This window comes from Vanacampus margaritifer, chromosome 18, assembly GCF_051991255.1.
Source record: "Vanacampus margaritifer isolate UIUO_Vmar chromosome 18, RoL_Vmar_1.0, whole genome shotgun sequence".
Classification (NCBI taxonomy): domain Eukaryota; kingdom Metazoa; phylum Chordata; class Actinopteri; order Syngnathiformes; family Syngnathidae; genus Vanacampus; species Vanacampus margaritifer.
Window position 1 is genome coordinate 1,289,858 of NC_135449.1, and position 17,485 is coordinate 1,307,342.

At 45.7% G+C, this 17,485-nt stretch overlaps 1 protein-coding gene across 4 annotated transcripts in view; it reads right to left on the reverse strand.

Annotated features, from left to right (window-relative positions):
- The window catches only part of LOC144038697 (adenosine kinase-like), an 88,220-nt gene that overhangs the window by 66,931 nt on the left and 3,804 nt on the right, over positions 1–17,485 (reverse strand). For all 4 annotated transcript variants that reach the window (XM_077551379.1, XM_077551380.1, XM_077551381.1 and 1 more), the window contains exon 4: positions 6,058–6,136. In XM_077551379.1, coding sequence (XP_077407505.1) covers positions 6,058–6,136 — 79 coding nt within the window. The remainder of the gene's footprint in view (positions 1–6,057; positions 6,137–17,485) is intronic.

The window sequence follows — 17,485 nt, forward strand, 5'->3', positions numbered from 1 at the left end:
ATCAACATCGATAAACCTCCGGTGGTCCTTTTTTTGAGTTTGTTTAACTCTTTGACTGCCAGACGTTTTCAGAAACGGGATGTCGCCAGTGCCAGCCGATTTAAGCATTTTGACTGATCTTTCAAGGTCCACAGAAAATGATGTGTTTGGACTATGGAAACACACATACTACCTAATGAAAGATTGGACTCTCATCTTTCATCAGAAAAAAAAGTTTGTTTCTACCTTATTCCGTTTTTCAGTAATCAACAATAGAAAATGGTTAGTTTCACCTCTGTTTTGAAACAAACGTCTTTTAACGTCTTTGGCACTCCTCCATAGGATTTTACTTAACGTTATTTAACGTTTTTGGCAGTCAAAGAGTTAATAGCTTGAGTAAGAATAGTAGCATGACATTCCTCCCCAAAAAACACACACACTCCCCTCGTCACCCCCCCCCCCCCCTCCCACGGATCCGCTCCACAAAGTCGCACGTCTTGCGAGTGTCAAGTCGCCAAGTTGAGCTGCCGCCGAGCTCGGAATAATCTCACCCATGTTAATGATGCAATTTATATGTGAGGGCGAAGCGCTGTTTTGGCAGAGTCTTTCCGACTCAACGGGCCGACACCCCCCCTCCCCCCCCCCTTGCTAGATGGGAGGGCGACAGTGTTGGTGGCGTGGGCGGAGGATGTCAGGAGCAGCGATAAGTGCCATTACTGTTAGTGTGTGTCTGTCACCGGGCTGATGCGCGACGTGTCCGCCGTTTGCTCTCCTACACGTTTTCCAGCCGGGTCTGAAAACGACTGAAAACCGACCGTCGCCCGTGTTTTGACTTGATCAACAAAACAGCTGTTGATAAGTTGAACAGGCGCCGGCGTACTGTTCCAGATGCACCCCTTGTCAGTTTTTCCATCCCGACATTATTAAATAAAAAATAAAAAAACACCCATTTGGGTTTCATTTATTGCCTGGCATGAGCGACAACTGGCTCAACTTTTGAACTCGGGAAGGAGAAACTGTGACGGTAATTGCAGGCTGTGCTTTGTTTCCTAAAGAAGAAAAAAAAATGACGGTTTTTAAACCCAAATATTTAAATGTGTTTTTTTTCCTCTCTTGTTGCTATGCGACACTTGAGCTGCAAGAGGAGAGAAATGTGCCCAATAAATTCTACTGGCAGACACACACAGTATTTCTTTTATTTATTTATTTTTAATCCACCATTCAGTAATCATTACGGATTTATTGAGTGATCAATTGAGGAGAATTTATGATCAATGTAAGTAATAGCAGCCCAAACCGTCGGACAAAAAAAAAAAAGTCGTCTAAATTTATGTTGTCATATTTATGCTAAGAGAAATGCAAAAATACAATTTTTCAGTGGTTTTCTCAATGGTACAATTTTCTGTGGTTAGAAAGAAATATTTCAGTAAAAGGAGACCAACATTTTTAACTACAGTGATCTGCGTGAGTGTGAGCTGTGGCCTACAGCAGTTCCTTGCAAATGTTCTCATTTTGTATATTATTACTGTTTGTATGTGAGTTGGAAGGAGCCCCTCAAAAATGAGATGATGCATCACAAGAGGATGTCCTCTAAGGCAATAACAAAAAAAATATTTGTGTGTTTGACAGTTTGTCCCTCCCAATAACCAGTTTAAAGTGCATCAGCAACTCTGGCTCTCCTTGCCCACGTGTGAGGGCATTCCAGTAGCAATCACTGCCAAAAGTCCCTCAAAATATCCATACTCTCTCTCCTTCTTGTCCCCCATTTCCTCTTCTTTGTGGCCATCAATTTATTCCTTGACAAACGCACCATGTTTTTGTGGTCCAATAAAAAAAGACTTTTAAAATACGATGTGTTGGAGGTGCGTTATTTTATTGCTTCGTGTGTGGCGACAAGTCAACGACTAATTTGCTTGCGATGGTCCACTTCAGTTGCTTTTGGCCGCGTCGCCGGTGTGCGGCTGGTTTTAGCGTGTCCTAAAATAATAAACCTTTTTTTTTCCCCACTTGCTTGAGAAGCTGCTGCAGTCGAAAGACTCGCGGGGGCTCTCATCGGCCCTTTAGCACGGCAGCTGCTAGCATTTGTGCAGTTCGATGATGAAGGCGCAAGGTCGGGGGCTCTTAGGACGACCCGAGACACTAATACCCAACGTCCAGTCACAAGGAATGTCTGTCTTAGCACGAGTCATTAGGTGCAAGTCAGAGTAAAAAGGCCTAATGGCCTCTTTTAGTGTGGAAAGTTGGTCGAACCTACGCTGGCGGTTGGCAACACAAAAGCTCCACTCTTTCTCCGGGGTCGGCCCTCTTCCTCGCTAAGTGGTAGCAGGCGCAGGAATTTCTTCATTTAGTCATTGCTCTTTATTTATTTAACGGAATGAGCTGTAAAAGGCAAACATTAGGTCATGGCATATTTTCACCCGGAGAAATAAGTCAACGAGACATCAAATCTGCCATTTGCTTAAAGCGTGGCCACTTTTTTGGGAGAAAGTCAAAAGGATGAAGTGTGGGATTTTTCTGCTTTTTAAATCAAACTTTCGACCGTGTGGCGCACATGCGTTTCCAATTAAGAGCTCTGAAGCCCGGGCCCCCGTTCACCCCTTTTGCAATTGACCAGGTCTGAGGAAATGTTAAACAGGCATCATAACCATAACAGAGACGGCGGGCGAAACCCCCCCCCCGCCATCCCTCCCCCACCACCTCTTCTTCTTTCCAAACGGCAATTAAGATGTCACTGTAAATGGATGACACGGACAGCGAATGCTGCAGAAAATCCGAATGAATCAAGAAAAGCCTAATCAGTTGGTGACACGTTTAACAGCGCCGCCAAAGTCATTTGTCTCTTTGTTGAAAGTCTGTTTTGCAAATGAGGCAATGATGCTGATTTGTTAGGATTCTAATGAAAACACACAATTTGGACTCGGTACTAGGACGCAGCGGCCATAACTCCAAAACCTGGGGGCCCCGACGAGCTGCTGCAGGACTTTGATGTTCTGTCTAAATGAATCCGCTGTGTTTCTTGATCCAGACGACACGCCCACCCGTGCCCCAACCCCCCCCGGTGCCAACTGCCTCCCTTTCCCAATCCTGTCACCTGCCAGAACGGCACTGTGCAGTTAAGAAGGTCAGCGTTTTCCCCGGGAACGTCGTAAAATCGACTTGTTAGCGGCTTCGGAGGCTCTTTGATGTGCAGGCTCGGTTTTGATACTTTACAGGGCTGCCCCACATCCAGTCGTTGATGAACGAGGAGTCGGACGCGCTCCAGGGCATGCCGTCCCATCCAAACCCCATCAAAAGGCAGATAGTAAAGGTAAGAAAGTGCAAATGAAAGGTTGCGACCACCATCAGGACTTCCAGTCGTATGCTTTGGATACAAACAGGTAGTGAAAGAAGCAATAAAAGTACGGAGCCAGACCAGGTGTTGACAAATGCTAGAAAATCCCTAGTTGAAGCTATCGCTAGCTAGTTGCGCTGGACTAAAATTGCTCAACGACGCCGATTCCCATCACTCAACTCGATATTTATAGAGCACTTTAAAACAATCATCGCTGTTTTCTTTAGCTGCAACCCGGATAGCAGATACAATGACAACAGCAGAGGCCCCAGAATTGAACCCTGCGGAACACCGTACGTTCCATTATACATGTTGATTTCATATAGGCCAAGCAATGTAGCGTGATCACCTGCGGCCATCTCATTTGAGTCAGGTGTGTGTGTGTGTGTGTGTGTGTGTGTCCGCCAAACCCCTGAGACTGACTCGGCGGACCCCTGGGGTTCGATCGAACACAGGTTAAGAACCACTGGGCTACGCTACGATATCCAAGGGAGATTTGGTGTGCCAGAGTTTGGCGGTGATAGAAAAAGATCAATCGCGGTTATTTCACTTCAGGGAGTCTGGCAACGAGTCCCAGCAGCCAAATTGGCGCCGCAACGTGGACGCTTTCAATACAAGCTCAGCGAGGCAGACACACACTTGAGCAAAGCATTATTTATCCGTCTAATCTTGCGTTTGGTCAATTCTCATTTAACTGAATCCAATTACCATTGATTGGGCCTCTTCTTAAAGCCCGGCTTCAGGTTTTCCTTGATCCCCGACTTGGACGCAGCGGAGCTATTTAACCCCATTACAACGTCTGATGAAGCGCTCGGCGGTTGAGTGGGAGTGTTGATCATTGATCCACGCGCACCCCGGGGGGGGGGGGGGGGGGGGGTTGTCTACCCACCGTACACCTTCGCTTTCCACCGGCAGGCATCCCGTTTAGGCGGCGGGGTGCTTTGGTGCCAGCAAATATTTCTTCAAGTTTGACAAAAGTGATGATCTGTGAGCCAGTCATGAATTTCTCAAAAGAACACCTTGACGGTATAACAACCGACGGGGGCTGTTGGATGTGGGGGGGGGGGGAAACCCTCACACGATCAACACTACATCTTTCCTCTGAAGGAAGCGCAATAAACAGAGGAGAATAACATTGGAGCGGGCTCTGCCATGCCGTTACAGGAGCAATTTCGTTGACTGAAGGCTTGTGGGGGCACGAGGGGAGCGTGTCGACTTTCTCCACCGAGGACAATTTCCGCCTGATTTCACAAGGGAGTTTTTAACTTACCTTTGTGCAGTCTTCCTGAGTGTCGTGTCTTGGCTGAGGTCATTCGAGATTCCACTGACGGCGGCTGCTGTAAAATTCATTCTTGTGATGATGGCCAGGAAGTGGAGGAAGCTTAAGGAGGCCTTCGTAATCAACTGACCTCCATATCGAGGTGCGGCTCCCCTCGACTGTGAAGACCTTTAGTCAAGGTAGTTTTGTTTTTTAAAGACTTCATCCAGGGAGTGGAGAGGGACATGAACTTGACTTGGATTTGTGGGTCTTGACTTGGAACCTAAAGACTTGGACTTGACTTGGACTTGTGGGTCAAAGACTTGAGACTTGACTTGGACTCGTTGGTCAAAGACTTGAGACTTGACTTGGACTCATGGTCAGGGACTTGAGACTTGACTTGGAACCTAAAGACTTGGACTTGACTTGGACTCGTTGATCAAAGACTTGAGACTTGACTTGGACTCGTTGGTCAAAGACTTGAGACTTGACTTGGACTTGTGGTCAGGGACTTGAGACTTGACTTGGACTCTAAAGACTTGGACTTGTGGGTCAAAGACTTGAGACTTGACTTGGACTCGTTGGTCAAAGACTTGAGACTTGACTTGGACTTGTGGTCAGGGACTTGAGACTTGACTTGGACTCGTTGGTCAAAGACTTGAGACTTGACTTGGACTTGTGGTCAGGGACTTGAGACTGGACTTGGACTCTAAAGACTTGGACTTGTGGGTCAAAGACTTGAGACTTGACTTGGACTTGTGTGTGTGTTTTTTTTTTTAAATAATTTCATAGCCACCTACTGATGGTGGCTCCCATTTTTGTCACTTGTGGTAGAAAACATTTCTGCCCGTTCCGCTAATCATTGTCCAATCTCAGCTCCTGGGGGATCCCAATTTACTGTATCGTCACTCGGGGCCACCCCCAACTCTGTCAGACACAATTTTATATGCACTTGGATTTTTTGGGGGGTCCGGAAATGGTGTTGGCTACAGCCAGACAATTTTAATGATGGCCTCCTCCATTTCTGTCACTTCTCTACATACTTAAAATTAATTAATTAATTAATTAATTGAAAAATTAGAACTGCACACCAGAACACAGGTAACCAATGTATGAACATCAAGAACATAAAAAAAAAGAACACAAACAAAAAGACTCTCCATTAGCAGCTGCCCTCACTTGACCTCATTTTCAGCAAGTTGCCTTCGCTTTTGTTGACGACAAGCAGAGCAGAGACTGATTTCATGAATAATCGTCTCCAAACTCACACAGCCAGTCAAGATTTGGACAAGCAACAATTTCTTTTACGGGTACTTTTGTTTGATGAAATGTATTGTGACACGACAATGGCGTTGCGGCTGATAATTTCTCTCCCTAATTGACGCGTCTCGGGGGAAATTGAGCCAATGAGATAATAGCGCAAATATTATGAAAGCTTTTTTCTTTCACTATTCGACGCCTCTTGATGAATGACAGACAAAAGACTAACCTGGGCGATTTTCACGGAGTTCTGTGTGGAACCGCCGGCGTGATATTCAACTTCTCTCCTCTGGACAATTTCTTCAAACCTTAAAAGAAAGCACAATTTGAAAGGAGGTTATTTTTCATGTTCAAGGATGACCACACAATAACTCGTACAGACAAAAAGAGACTGTGGGCAGAGAGGGGAGGAAAAAAAAAATATATCAAACCGCTTCACATTTGCACAATAGTATTACCGGTAATTATATTTCACAGTAATAAAAATATCAGAAAAGGTTTTTAAAAAAGGTTCAAAGCTTGACAGAGAGACTCCTGTTGCAAAAAAACAAGCTGCTAATGTTATTTAGCGATCGTCACACACTGAAGGAATGTCGCTTTGTTGAAGAAAATAAAGACAAAAGCAAATTCCTATTTGGCCTCCATTGACAACAAGGAAGGCAACGCGCACGACTGGCTAGCCTGAGCTAACAACAGCCAACTGCGTTCTCATTCGCTGACTCCCACATCACTCACGAGGCCGGCCACACCTTTTCAAAGTTACAAATAATACAGAATATAATATGTGAGGATGACAATCCCAATGGAACACAAATAAATAAAATGCCTGCAGATTCTCTACATTTTAATCCAATTCCTCAAATAATTGATGGCATAACCAGTAGAAGAATCAATTCTAAAAATATTCCTATTCTTGTGTAAAGCCCTTGAGCACAAACGCGTTGAACATAAATGAACGTTGTCGTAATCCACACATGGTTGCCGTTAAGTGGTACAGGATTAAGCAGCAACTCCTTCCTCAAATTAAACACAAACATTTTGCATCTACGGCTGCTTTGAGAGCAGCGTGCCAAACGTGTTCAACAATTTACTCGTGTAGCGTGCTGGGGAAACGCCGCCGCATCTCACAGTGAGACGTCTTCAAAAAAAAACTTTGTGGGAGTAAACAAACGTTCAGCGCAACACTTGAATCAATCCTGGATCGTCCCAAAGCCATTTGAAATGAATAGCGCCGATGGGCCGCCGCCGCCGCCGCCGCGAGGCACTCGTGTTATCTGGGGAACTGCGAACGTGAAGAATGTGCATTCGTCACACAAGCCCGCCCTCCCGCGTGGAAACGTGTCCACCCCGCTGAGGAAATGGACCGACAAGATGATACGCCGCATTCCAAAATGGGATACCGCCCATTTTGTGGACATATTTGCGATGCGCCGACAAACAGGGCAAGGCGGCTTGAAATTCCACCTTAAATGAAGTGAGCGTGTCGGAGAACGTAAATCACAAGCATCGCGCTCACACGCCGTCAAACGACATTCCCTTTTTAGGGTCTCTTTACACGGGAGGTTAAACGTACTCCAAGGGAGCGGGCTTGGAATTCCACGGCCAGGACAAATAAACATCGGCTTGGAACGGGCGTGCACGTGCTGCACCCGTTTACTTTCCATCGCTTTCTTGAGAAAACGGGAACAAAATAAACACATAAGCACATACATCGGCAAGCTGCTATGGACGAGCCAAGACGAGCTAATGCTAGGATTTGGAAAATACCCTGTTGGTCATGGCAAGACTAGTGATAGACCGATATGGTTTTTTCAAGGCCAATACGGTATAATTTGTAGTAATCAAGGAGACCAATAACCGATATTCATTTGAATGAGAGAAAATATAAGCATCAAAATAAAATTTAAAAAATGTCTTTAATTTTAAACATACAAAAAATTGACAGCTTTGTTTAAAAAAAAAAAAAAATCAAAATTTAAAAATATATATATTTTTTTCATTTAAAAAAAAAAAAAAAGTGCAGGGAAATTTCTATAAATCCATAAATGAAAAGTCTCCTGCATCTCAATGAGAGACAAATGCATGCGAATGTAGCTCATTTGGGGTTTTCGTCAGGGTTCGTAAATTGTTTCAAAAGGTCTTCGCAGACAATGAAAAATGGTCTGAATATGTTGGAAATGTATTTGCGACAAGTAAAAACAGCGTGTGAACATCTTCCAAATCCTGATGAAAACCCTCAAATTCGCTACATTTGCAAGCATTCGCCGCTCTGTGCGATGCCAGCTTAATTAGCCTTCAGTTTTGGACAAATGCCAATGCCAAGATTTATCCAAATGGCAAATACTTGCACCAGTAATTGAATTGGCCCGGCCGATAATCAGTCCATCACTGGACAAGACACACAGAAATCAGCAAAGAAGCCATGCTGTGAAATTCAATTTGGATTTGAAAGACACATTTTGCTGCTTTTGCCATTTCCCGAGGTGGCAACGTACTCAACTACTCTTCGGGGACTTCAGCCAAAAACAACCAAGCAATAGAAAACATGATTGTGTCTTGAGTTACATTACAGCTAGCGATGCAGCTGCTTTTTTTTTTTTTTTTCCATTTTCCCGCAATTGACGAGCAAATAATCCGCCGTGGTTTGCTTGGCAAAACGTCATCCGTCGGCGCTCCAAACTGCGGCCATGTTTTAATGCGGCATGGCCGGAGTTTTGAGCCGGTGTGAAAGTAACCTTTACGGCTTCAAAGAAATTCTTCATATCGCGTCTCCAGGCGCTCGAAAGAGACCGGGGATATGTTTCCAAAAACTTGCCATGCAAATGGAAAATGAGCTGACCAGGTGGGGAGGTGGGAAGAGGGGAGGAGTGGAAGGGGGGGGGGGGGGGTTGTAATCCACCCCGAGACACCTGTTATGACTGCTTGACAAAAGGAGGAATTAAAAAGCACTGTGGGTGTTTCCAACATGAAGGCAGCCAAAGGACTCCAGAAGTCATTTCAAATCAGCTTCTGAGGATTTGTCCCCCCCCCCCGCCCCCCCCACGCACCCCCCACCCCCGCCCCCCCTTCCCATCTTCCCTCTCCTTCCTGGAAGTATTTGCTCCACCTTTCAGTGCCGACAGCACCGGGGTGTGGGGTGGGGGGTTGTCAGGGCCGAGGGGGTGGGCGGGGCCTCAAAAATCCCATCCGAAAAGGGAGCAGCTGCCTGGAGACCTTTCCACCCGCGAACAACATGTAGCGGCGCCGTAAACGGCCTCCCTCCCCTTTGGCCATTTAGGGAGAGAAAATCCCTTCCCGATCCGCTGAGCCGGTGACGGGAGCGAGCGAGCGAGCGAGGGGGTGGGCTGAAAAAAGAAAAAAGAAAAAAAGAAGGGATTGTTTTGGACAAAATGTCCTCAGCCACTAAACTGCGCTTACTTCAGCGACACATTCATACGTTGGCCTTCATAAAATTTGTTTACTCGCGTTTTATTCCGATGAAAGTTAGCCCAACTGTTGTGATTCGTACTTAGCCCTCCTGTGAACCGCTAACATCTGCGGCCTACCACTTCAAATCAGGAGGTGGGGGGCCCGAGAACACAAGTCTGAAATACTGGCTTGTTTACATTCCCGCCGATGCCCCCACCCGTCATCGCTTCCCATCAAAGGGAAACACAAGAGCATCCAAAAGGACTTGAAGTGCCTTAAAGTGACTCATGACTTCCTCTTGGGTTTCATCCTCGCCACCCCCCAAAAATAAGACAAGTCGATTATTTACACCAGGCAATCATTCACGGCTTGCTCCTCTTAAGATCTTCCACGAAGGGGCAAGGCGGGCCCCCATTTAGCCCATTCCTCTTCATGGGCCTTTTGATGTCAGCCCATCTCGATAAGACCGGATGAGTGGCCGACAATCGGCGCCGAGTGAGAACAAGTCTCCGTTAATCAACGGCCAGACTGGATCAGGAGAGTCGGGAGGGGCGAAAAAGCCTGGAAGGGTCCCAGAGTGGGTGAGCGCGCTGGGGGCTCGTTTATCTCTAATGATCGCCGCGGCACTCCCCGTCCTGATTTAATTGCCTCATTGGCGTTGAAGCAGCTCACAAATCACCGGGATGCGGGACAACCAAACGGCACGACCGAGATCAGCGCTTCCATCACTGCTCAAGAGAGGCCACGAGGGACGTGGGGGGGGGGAATCATTTGCTTGTCCTCCGTGGCGTATTCATGAGGAGGACGGGGAATTATCTCTGCCTTAACAAGAGCAAACGGAAACTCTTGTGCTTGTTTAGTATCACAAACGATGTCAATGGTTGCCCGCTCGGCATCCATTTGCCGCCTGGTCATCGCCTGCAAGAGGATTAACAAATCACCGAACGCTTACGACTGTATAATGTTCGCGTTTGCTAGCATTTTTGCAAAACATCAGCGACGACTTTGTCTTTGAAGAACCCTAAAAAGCCTGCTTGGTTTTGACCCAAACGAACAGGACGGACAGCCTTAAACAATCGGGACGGACAGCCTTAAACAATCGGGACGGACAGCCTTAAACAAACGAGAAGGACAGCCTTAAACAAACGGGACGGACAGCCTTAAACGAACGGGACAGACAGCCTTAAACAATCGGGACAGACAGCCTTAAACGAACGGGACAGACAGCCTTAAACAAACGGGACGGACAGCCTTAAACAAACGGGACGGACAGCCTTAAACAAACGGGACGGACAGCCTTAAACAAACGGGACGGACAGCCTTAAACATGCGGGACGGACAGCCTTAAACATGCGGGACGGACAGCCTTAAACAAACGGGACGGACAGCCTTAAACAAACGGGACGGACAGCCTTAAACAAACGGGACAGACAGCCTTAAACAATCACGATGGACAGCCTTAAACAATCGGGACGGACAGCCTTAAACAAACGGGACGGACAGCCTTAAACAAACGGGACGGACAGCCTTAAACAAACGGGAAGGACAGCCTTAAACAAACGGGACGGACAGCCTTAAACATATGGGACGGACAGCCTTAAACAAACGGGACGGACAGCCTTAAACATGCGGGACGGACAGCCTTAAACATGCGGGACGGACAGCCTTAAACATGCGGGACGGACAGCCTTAAACAATCGCGACGGACAGCCTCAAACAAACGGGACGGACAGCCTTAAACAATCGGGACGGACAGCCTTAAACAAACGGAATGGACAGCCTTAAACATGCGGGACGGACAGCCTTGTTTGACGGCGGCCTCAAAGAAAATCACACTCAAATAATTCCGATCGCTGATTAGAATCCCGCAGCAGCGTGTGCCTATAGCGGACATTCCGTGGCTGTCTGGAGGCCCGATGCACAGTAATTGTTTCCATAGGTCAGTCGGACTTGAAGGGAGGGGGAGGGGGGGGGGTCTTGAAAGGTAGATGGAAGAGGGCGAGGCGTATTGTTTTGTTTGTTTTTCTTCCTCTCCAATTAAATTGTTTGTCAAAGCCTCGGCGAAGTTGGCTACGCAGTTTATCCGTTTAAAAATCGATACGCGGTGCCTCGGCGCGAACGCCGGCCCCCCCGACGCGAGACAGCGCCATTAATTATTCGGCGGCGCTGCAACTCCTCAAGGTTGAGCCTTTTCTTTTCTTATTCCTGATCAATAATTATCTTCTTGGCCTTTCGAAATAGATGTGCTTTTTTTTAACGCTCCCATCAAGTATTTCTTAACTGGCTGAAGTGAGAAGCTACTTTATTTTGTTTACATACTCAAGTAGATTTTCCAGCTATCTGTACTCGAGTAATTATATTTCTGCTCAATCTTTACTTTTACTTCCTACATTTGGAAACGGATAAGATATACTTTCGACTCCTTGGATAAAATTGACTTTGCATTTTTTGTTACCGCATTCATGTTTTGATAGCATAAAAGCACGCAACAAGTACAGTGAACTTCGCTAGCCCCGCCACAATTAGCAAAAATAGGTAATTGATGTCACCCCTATAAAGTTGCACTGAACTGCAATTGCCCACAAATGCCACAAAACGGCAGCAACGAATTACGTTTGTCGACGTAAAGCTCCTCAACTCCCCTCAACAAAAACCTTGTAACAAAGATGCCAGCAGATGGCGCCAAAGCAGCATTCGCATCGCTTGGGCACATAATGAAGAGAAATGGAGGATAGGTTAAAAAATATATTCACTAATAAGGAAAGTGGGAAATATGAGGGGATTTACCCACAAATAAATGAAAGCGGGAAACTATTTTGTGCCTAATTGAAGTTTTGTTCTCTGCTTTGCCAAATTACAAAAAAAAATCAGATCATTTTAATATATCCCAATATAGCATTTTCCCTTAAAATTGCATGAAATTAATGGCAATTTTCTATTCTTCTCATTTCTAATTTCACAAGACGGGAAGGTGTTGAATTGATGATTCTACTTTCAGAGTATATTTTTTTTCCACTATACCTGCTACTCTAGTAAAAAGCTTGACTACATCTGCTACCTGTGAAAATAGAAGCGGCTTTTTTTTTTTTTTTTTTTTTCGAAACCCGTCGCGGATGTTTCACCCGTGATGAATATGGCGTTCTTATCAAGGAAAGAGAGAGAGAAAAAAAAACAGTGCGCGCAAATGAGTCATGATCGGAGGCCTCGCCGACGCGCTCTAATCGAGAGTGGGACGAGCGCCCGTTTGCCAAAAGCGTCGTAACCTTGTTCAGGTACGGCGGCCTATTTGGCTAAAACCCCATTGAGCCCCGATTACCTCCAGCTTTTGGGTGCACAATTAACGAGTGCGCAATTACACGGCCGCATTCCGATATTGGAATAACAAACGGATTTTGTTGTCCAACTGCCCTTTCAGTTGGCGTTCGCGCCAGGACTGCGTGTCCTCTCGCACGTATCATTTCCTGTCACGGCTTTCTTTCCTTTTTTTCCCCCTCCCTTTCTTTGCACTGCAGAGGGTGTCGTTGTTTGTCACAGTGCGACAGTCAGCGGCGGAGAAGAGGAAGAGGAAGAGGAAGAGGAAGAGGAAGAGGAAGGGGCGGGCCAGGGAGCTTCTGGCGTTTTTCTCCCGAGGATTTCAGACTCAAAGCCGAGGAGACCTTCTCCTTATCTCAGAGGTTGGCCATCCAGAGTGGAGCCCCCCCCCCCCCCCCCCCCGACTGCCGAGACCATATGGCCCGATGTGAACCCCCCCCCATCACCCCGGATAGCACACTATAACCAGATTAGCCTCCATGTTTAAAAAGAGAGGCTCCTGCTATCCGTGGATATTCCTGTGTGGCTGCTGAAGGAGATGTGGGGGGGGGGGGGGGTTGAAATCAAAGATGGCTATAAATAGCCCTTAGTGTGCTTGTTTTTTTTCCCTTCCTTTGCAGAACACACTGTTATGCAGCGGCTGAGACACCCACATATTAATTATAAAATGCTCTTTAAAAAGGGAGCATCCAAAGCAACGGATTTGCAAGGAGGGAGGGGGCAGCCGGCTTGGCGGATCATGTTTGCTGCACCACCTGCTGGCCGCAGCAGATGCCGAACAAGAAACCAACACCCGCGCACACCCCTTCACCCCCCCCCGCTTGCCATTGCATCAGCCAGAAGGAAGTGTTCCTTTGGTTTTGCTCGACAGCTAATTGAACTGGACGAGTTGCGCAACTTGGCATTGCAAAATCACGCCGTTAGGACGCTGATTCCGATTCACTCGACTCGACTCGGTGTAAAACGACCACCGCTGTTTTCTTAAGATGGAATCCAGGGGTGAGCAGATGCAATGAAAACAGTGGAGGCCCCGGAATTGAACCCTGTGGAACACCATACGTTCCGTTATGCATGCGAAATCATATTGCACATATTCGTCCGACCACTTTCTTTTTTTTGTCCGACATGGTTAGTTAGGTTAAAGTTGATTGAAAATTTTAATAAATGCGTCCCTGAAATTAAAAATGGTTTTAGCTTGACCTTTTATCGGCCGTCAGATTTGAATGCCGATAATCTCTAATCGAGAAGCGCTGGTCTCGTGGCAACATTCCAAAGCGTACTACAGCAACGGCCACTCCAAAAGTGAAGTCAACAAATCTTCTTCCTTCCTGCTTTGTTGTCATCTAAATGACAAAAGAAAAAAAAATACCAAAAATTCTTGACTGTCATGTTAAACATCGCCTCGTTTCCACATTTGTCACAGTTGAGCAGTCGACTCGTGCGGCGGCCATGATGTCATATTTATGCAAAGGAACCACTTGCACGCGTATCAATAAAACATCTCGAGCGCCGCGTTTCTGATGTCTCAATTACTGCTCGAGCGCCATTAATCTCTGCGCTGTCTCTATGGCTCGGGTTCGGGGGGGGGGGGGGGCGTCGCTGACGGATGCCGGCCCGCCACCTATGCATTTTGCAGTGGGGTGGGTTGCCGGATACTCTTGAGCATGGCCTCGCTCCCGATGGGGGCTGGACAAAGATGCCCTGAAGTACTCGAGTAGCACCACTCGGAACGGACGAGGGAGATGTCGTGTGTCGACGCGCTCAGTGAAGCATGCGAGCATCGTGTGAGGTGCGATCGCGCACAAATAGCAGGATGGCGTCGCTGTCAAGGTTGCTTCTGCCGCACTGGCAATCACCTTTGCTAGGCATATGTCAAAAAAAATATGAAAGTAAGATTTGTTTGTGTATACTGAAGAGGAATAAAAAATATTTGTCCTCTTTGACAGATTTAATGTAAGAGAAAACACCTTTGCAAAAATGATTTTAATCTAACAGAGATCTCTGGACATCGTAACAGACTCCAATTCATCACTTAACAGGTGGAATTCAGAGCGCCGAATGTGCCTCTTCCGCGTGTAAAATGGCTTCTTATAGTTAAAACCCGACCGCCTCTCTTTCGTTTGTAGACAAAACATACTCTCTGGGTACTTTTCCATGAGCGACGGCGAAAACAGAGTCAGGGGTGCGTGTTCGAAAACAGATTCTGTTCTCAAGGACCAAATGTGTTTTCCCACAGAGAAGGAACTTCTAGACCAAATAATATGTCCCAGCTTAACTCTTTGACTGCCAGACGTTTTCAGAAAAGGGATGCCGTGGGTGCCAACCGATTTAAGCATTTTGACTGATCTTTCAAGGTCCACAGAAAATTATGTGTTTGGACTATGGAAACACACATACTACCAAATGAAAGATTGGACTCTCATCTTTCATCAGAAAAAAAAGTTTGTTTCTACCTTATTCCGTTTTTCAGTGATCAACAATAGAAAATGGTTAGTGTCACCTCTGTTTTGAAACAAACGTCTTTTAACGTCTTTGGCACTCCTCCATAGGATTTTACTAAACGTTATTTAACGTTTTTGGCAGTCAAAGAGTTAAGGTCAAATTATACTGAGTTCAACACTACTTGCTTTACACGTCTATAAAACCTTTCAACATGGTTAATATAAAGAATTAAGATGTTAATAATGTAGAACAATGGTTAATATATGAAAATAAAGAATTTAAATGTTAATAATATCTAACAATACTAAAAGGGATTGAGCCTTGTCACAAATAGCGGCAAAGCACTTTTTGCTAGCAGGCGTTCCAGCGGGCCGATGGGAAAGCCCTCAAAAACCCCAAAATGGCCGATTTCTAACCAACATTGCAGACTTCCTGTGTCTTTTTGGCCGTGTCTTCTTGAGACTTTTTTGTCAGTCTACTCATGATAGACATGTCTGCCAAGTTTCATGTCGCTCAGCAAAACCGAGTCCGGGGGCCGAATTTATGAACAGTTCCGGAGGGCCAATGGGAAAGCCCTCAAAATCCCCAAATGGCGCCCTTTAAACCAAAATGGCAGACTTCCTGTGTCTTTTTGAGCGCGTCTTCTTGAGACTTTTTTTGTGAGTCTTCTCATGATAAGACATGCCGACCAAAAGTCACGCTTGCTAAGTGAAAGCAGAATTTTCAAAAACTTACAAGGGGGCCAACTTTGGAATTTCCAGCGATATTTGTTTGCGTTTTCATGTATGGGGAAAACCCTGGGAACGCTCCACTGGAGTCTGTTGACAGAGCTGAGTACATCACACACAGTCAGAATTGTTTCGCATGTCTCTCTTTTGTTGTTTCCCCTCCTGGTAAGCAGATTGAGTGCGAGCGGCGGGGGTGTGCGTGCGGCGTACACACGCAGCGGGGCGCGCGCACCTCCGCTCATCTCCCGTCTCGTGTGAAGATGATGCCTGTGTCTCACCCCCCCCCCTCCCCTCAGGAACACCTCCTCTTCTTCTCTCAGCACGCCTGCTAATGTCGCTTGAATTATTCAAGCAGGTCACACGCACGCACGCACGCACGCGCGCGCGCCCGCGATATAATGAGGAGTTTGCAATTGTGACGCGGCTAATCTGCATTTAGCGCCGAGGAAGACTGATGAACTTAATTGCTGTGAGCAAACAACCTCTGCAAAAAAAACAGCAAACAATTCATTAGCATTGAATGGAGAGGATTAAAAAAAAACAACAACAACACACACTGCTTGTAAGCATTAGCAGTAATATGTGTGTGTGCGTGTGCGTGTTGTGGAATGCTCGGCGCCTCCCTGCAATCGAGTGTTTGCCCACATTGTGATCTCCTGCGGAAAGGAGGCGGGCCTTCACCATGATGATGACATGTTATTTCCTGCTGAGACTCCTTGGGAAGCGGGCGGGGGGGCGGAGGAGGAGGAACAGCGGGCGGCTGCTGCCCCCTGGTGGTCCGGATATCAAATCGCTCGCTGGCAGCTCTTTTCAAAGCAGAGGTGATTTTTAAGAGCATTTTTCACTCACACGTTTAAGACCCTCACGATATACCGCAAAATGACCACATTTGGACTTTTTTTTCTTTTACTAGAACCACTCAAGTTTATTTCTGGCGTATTTTGTTTCATTTTTTGTTTTGTTGTCATTAAGCAGTTGAACATGGGTTGGTTAAGTTGTGTTAGTTTTCATGAGTTTTTAGTAAAAAGTTTGTTAGTTTTTAGCAGTTTCTATTTTTTGGAAAATGCTTTGTTTTAGTTTTTTTTAATTAGTTTTAGTATTATTTTTATTTTATTATTTTTTATATATATATATATATATATATATATAGACTATATATGTGGAGTTGCATTTGGGTAAAACGTTTTGTACTTGAAAAAAAATAACATTTCAAACATAAAAAAATAAAACAATGTATTCAAAATGGAAATAAGTGTGTAAAAGTTTTTTTTTTCAAGTTCATTTGAATGTTGATTCAGTTTGGCAATTCTTTTGAATCAATTCTTTTTAATTTTTCACTTTGACATTTGATGTCTTATTTTTTTCCGTTGCAGGTTTGATCTTTTTCTCTTTATCTAACAGAACGAATTTCGCCCCACTTAGGTGGGCGTGACAATCAGTGGTCCTTTAACTTTTTTACAGTTTCTTTTTTTTTTCTGCTTTCACACCTTTTATCAGGTTGAAATCTGAATTTTGAGGTTCAGACTTTTGACCCTGACGTGGCGCGGGGGAGTGTTCAGTGTTTAGGGTCCATGTAACAACCGTACCGGCACCGAGTAGATCACGTTAGTAGACAACCGCACTCAACAATCTCCTGAGAACAAAAACCTGACTGAACTTTCTTTCTTTCTTTCTTCATAGCGCAGTGCAGGAAGGTTTGCACTCAAGTCCAATTGTGGGTTGACACGTCACACGTCTGTGCCAAGATTTCTGAGAACAAGCCTTATC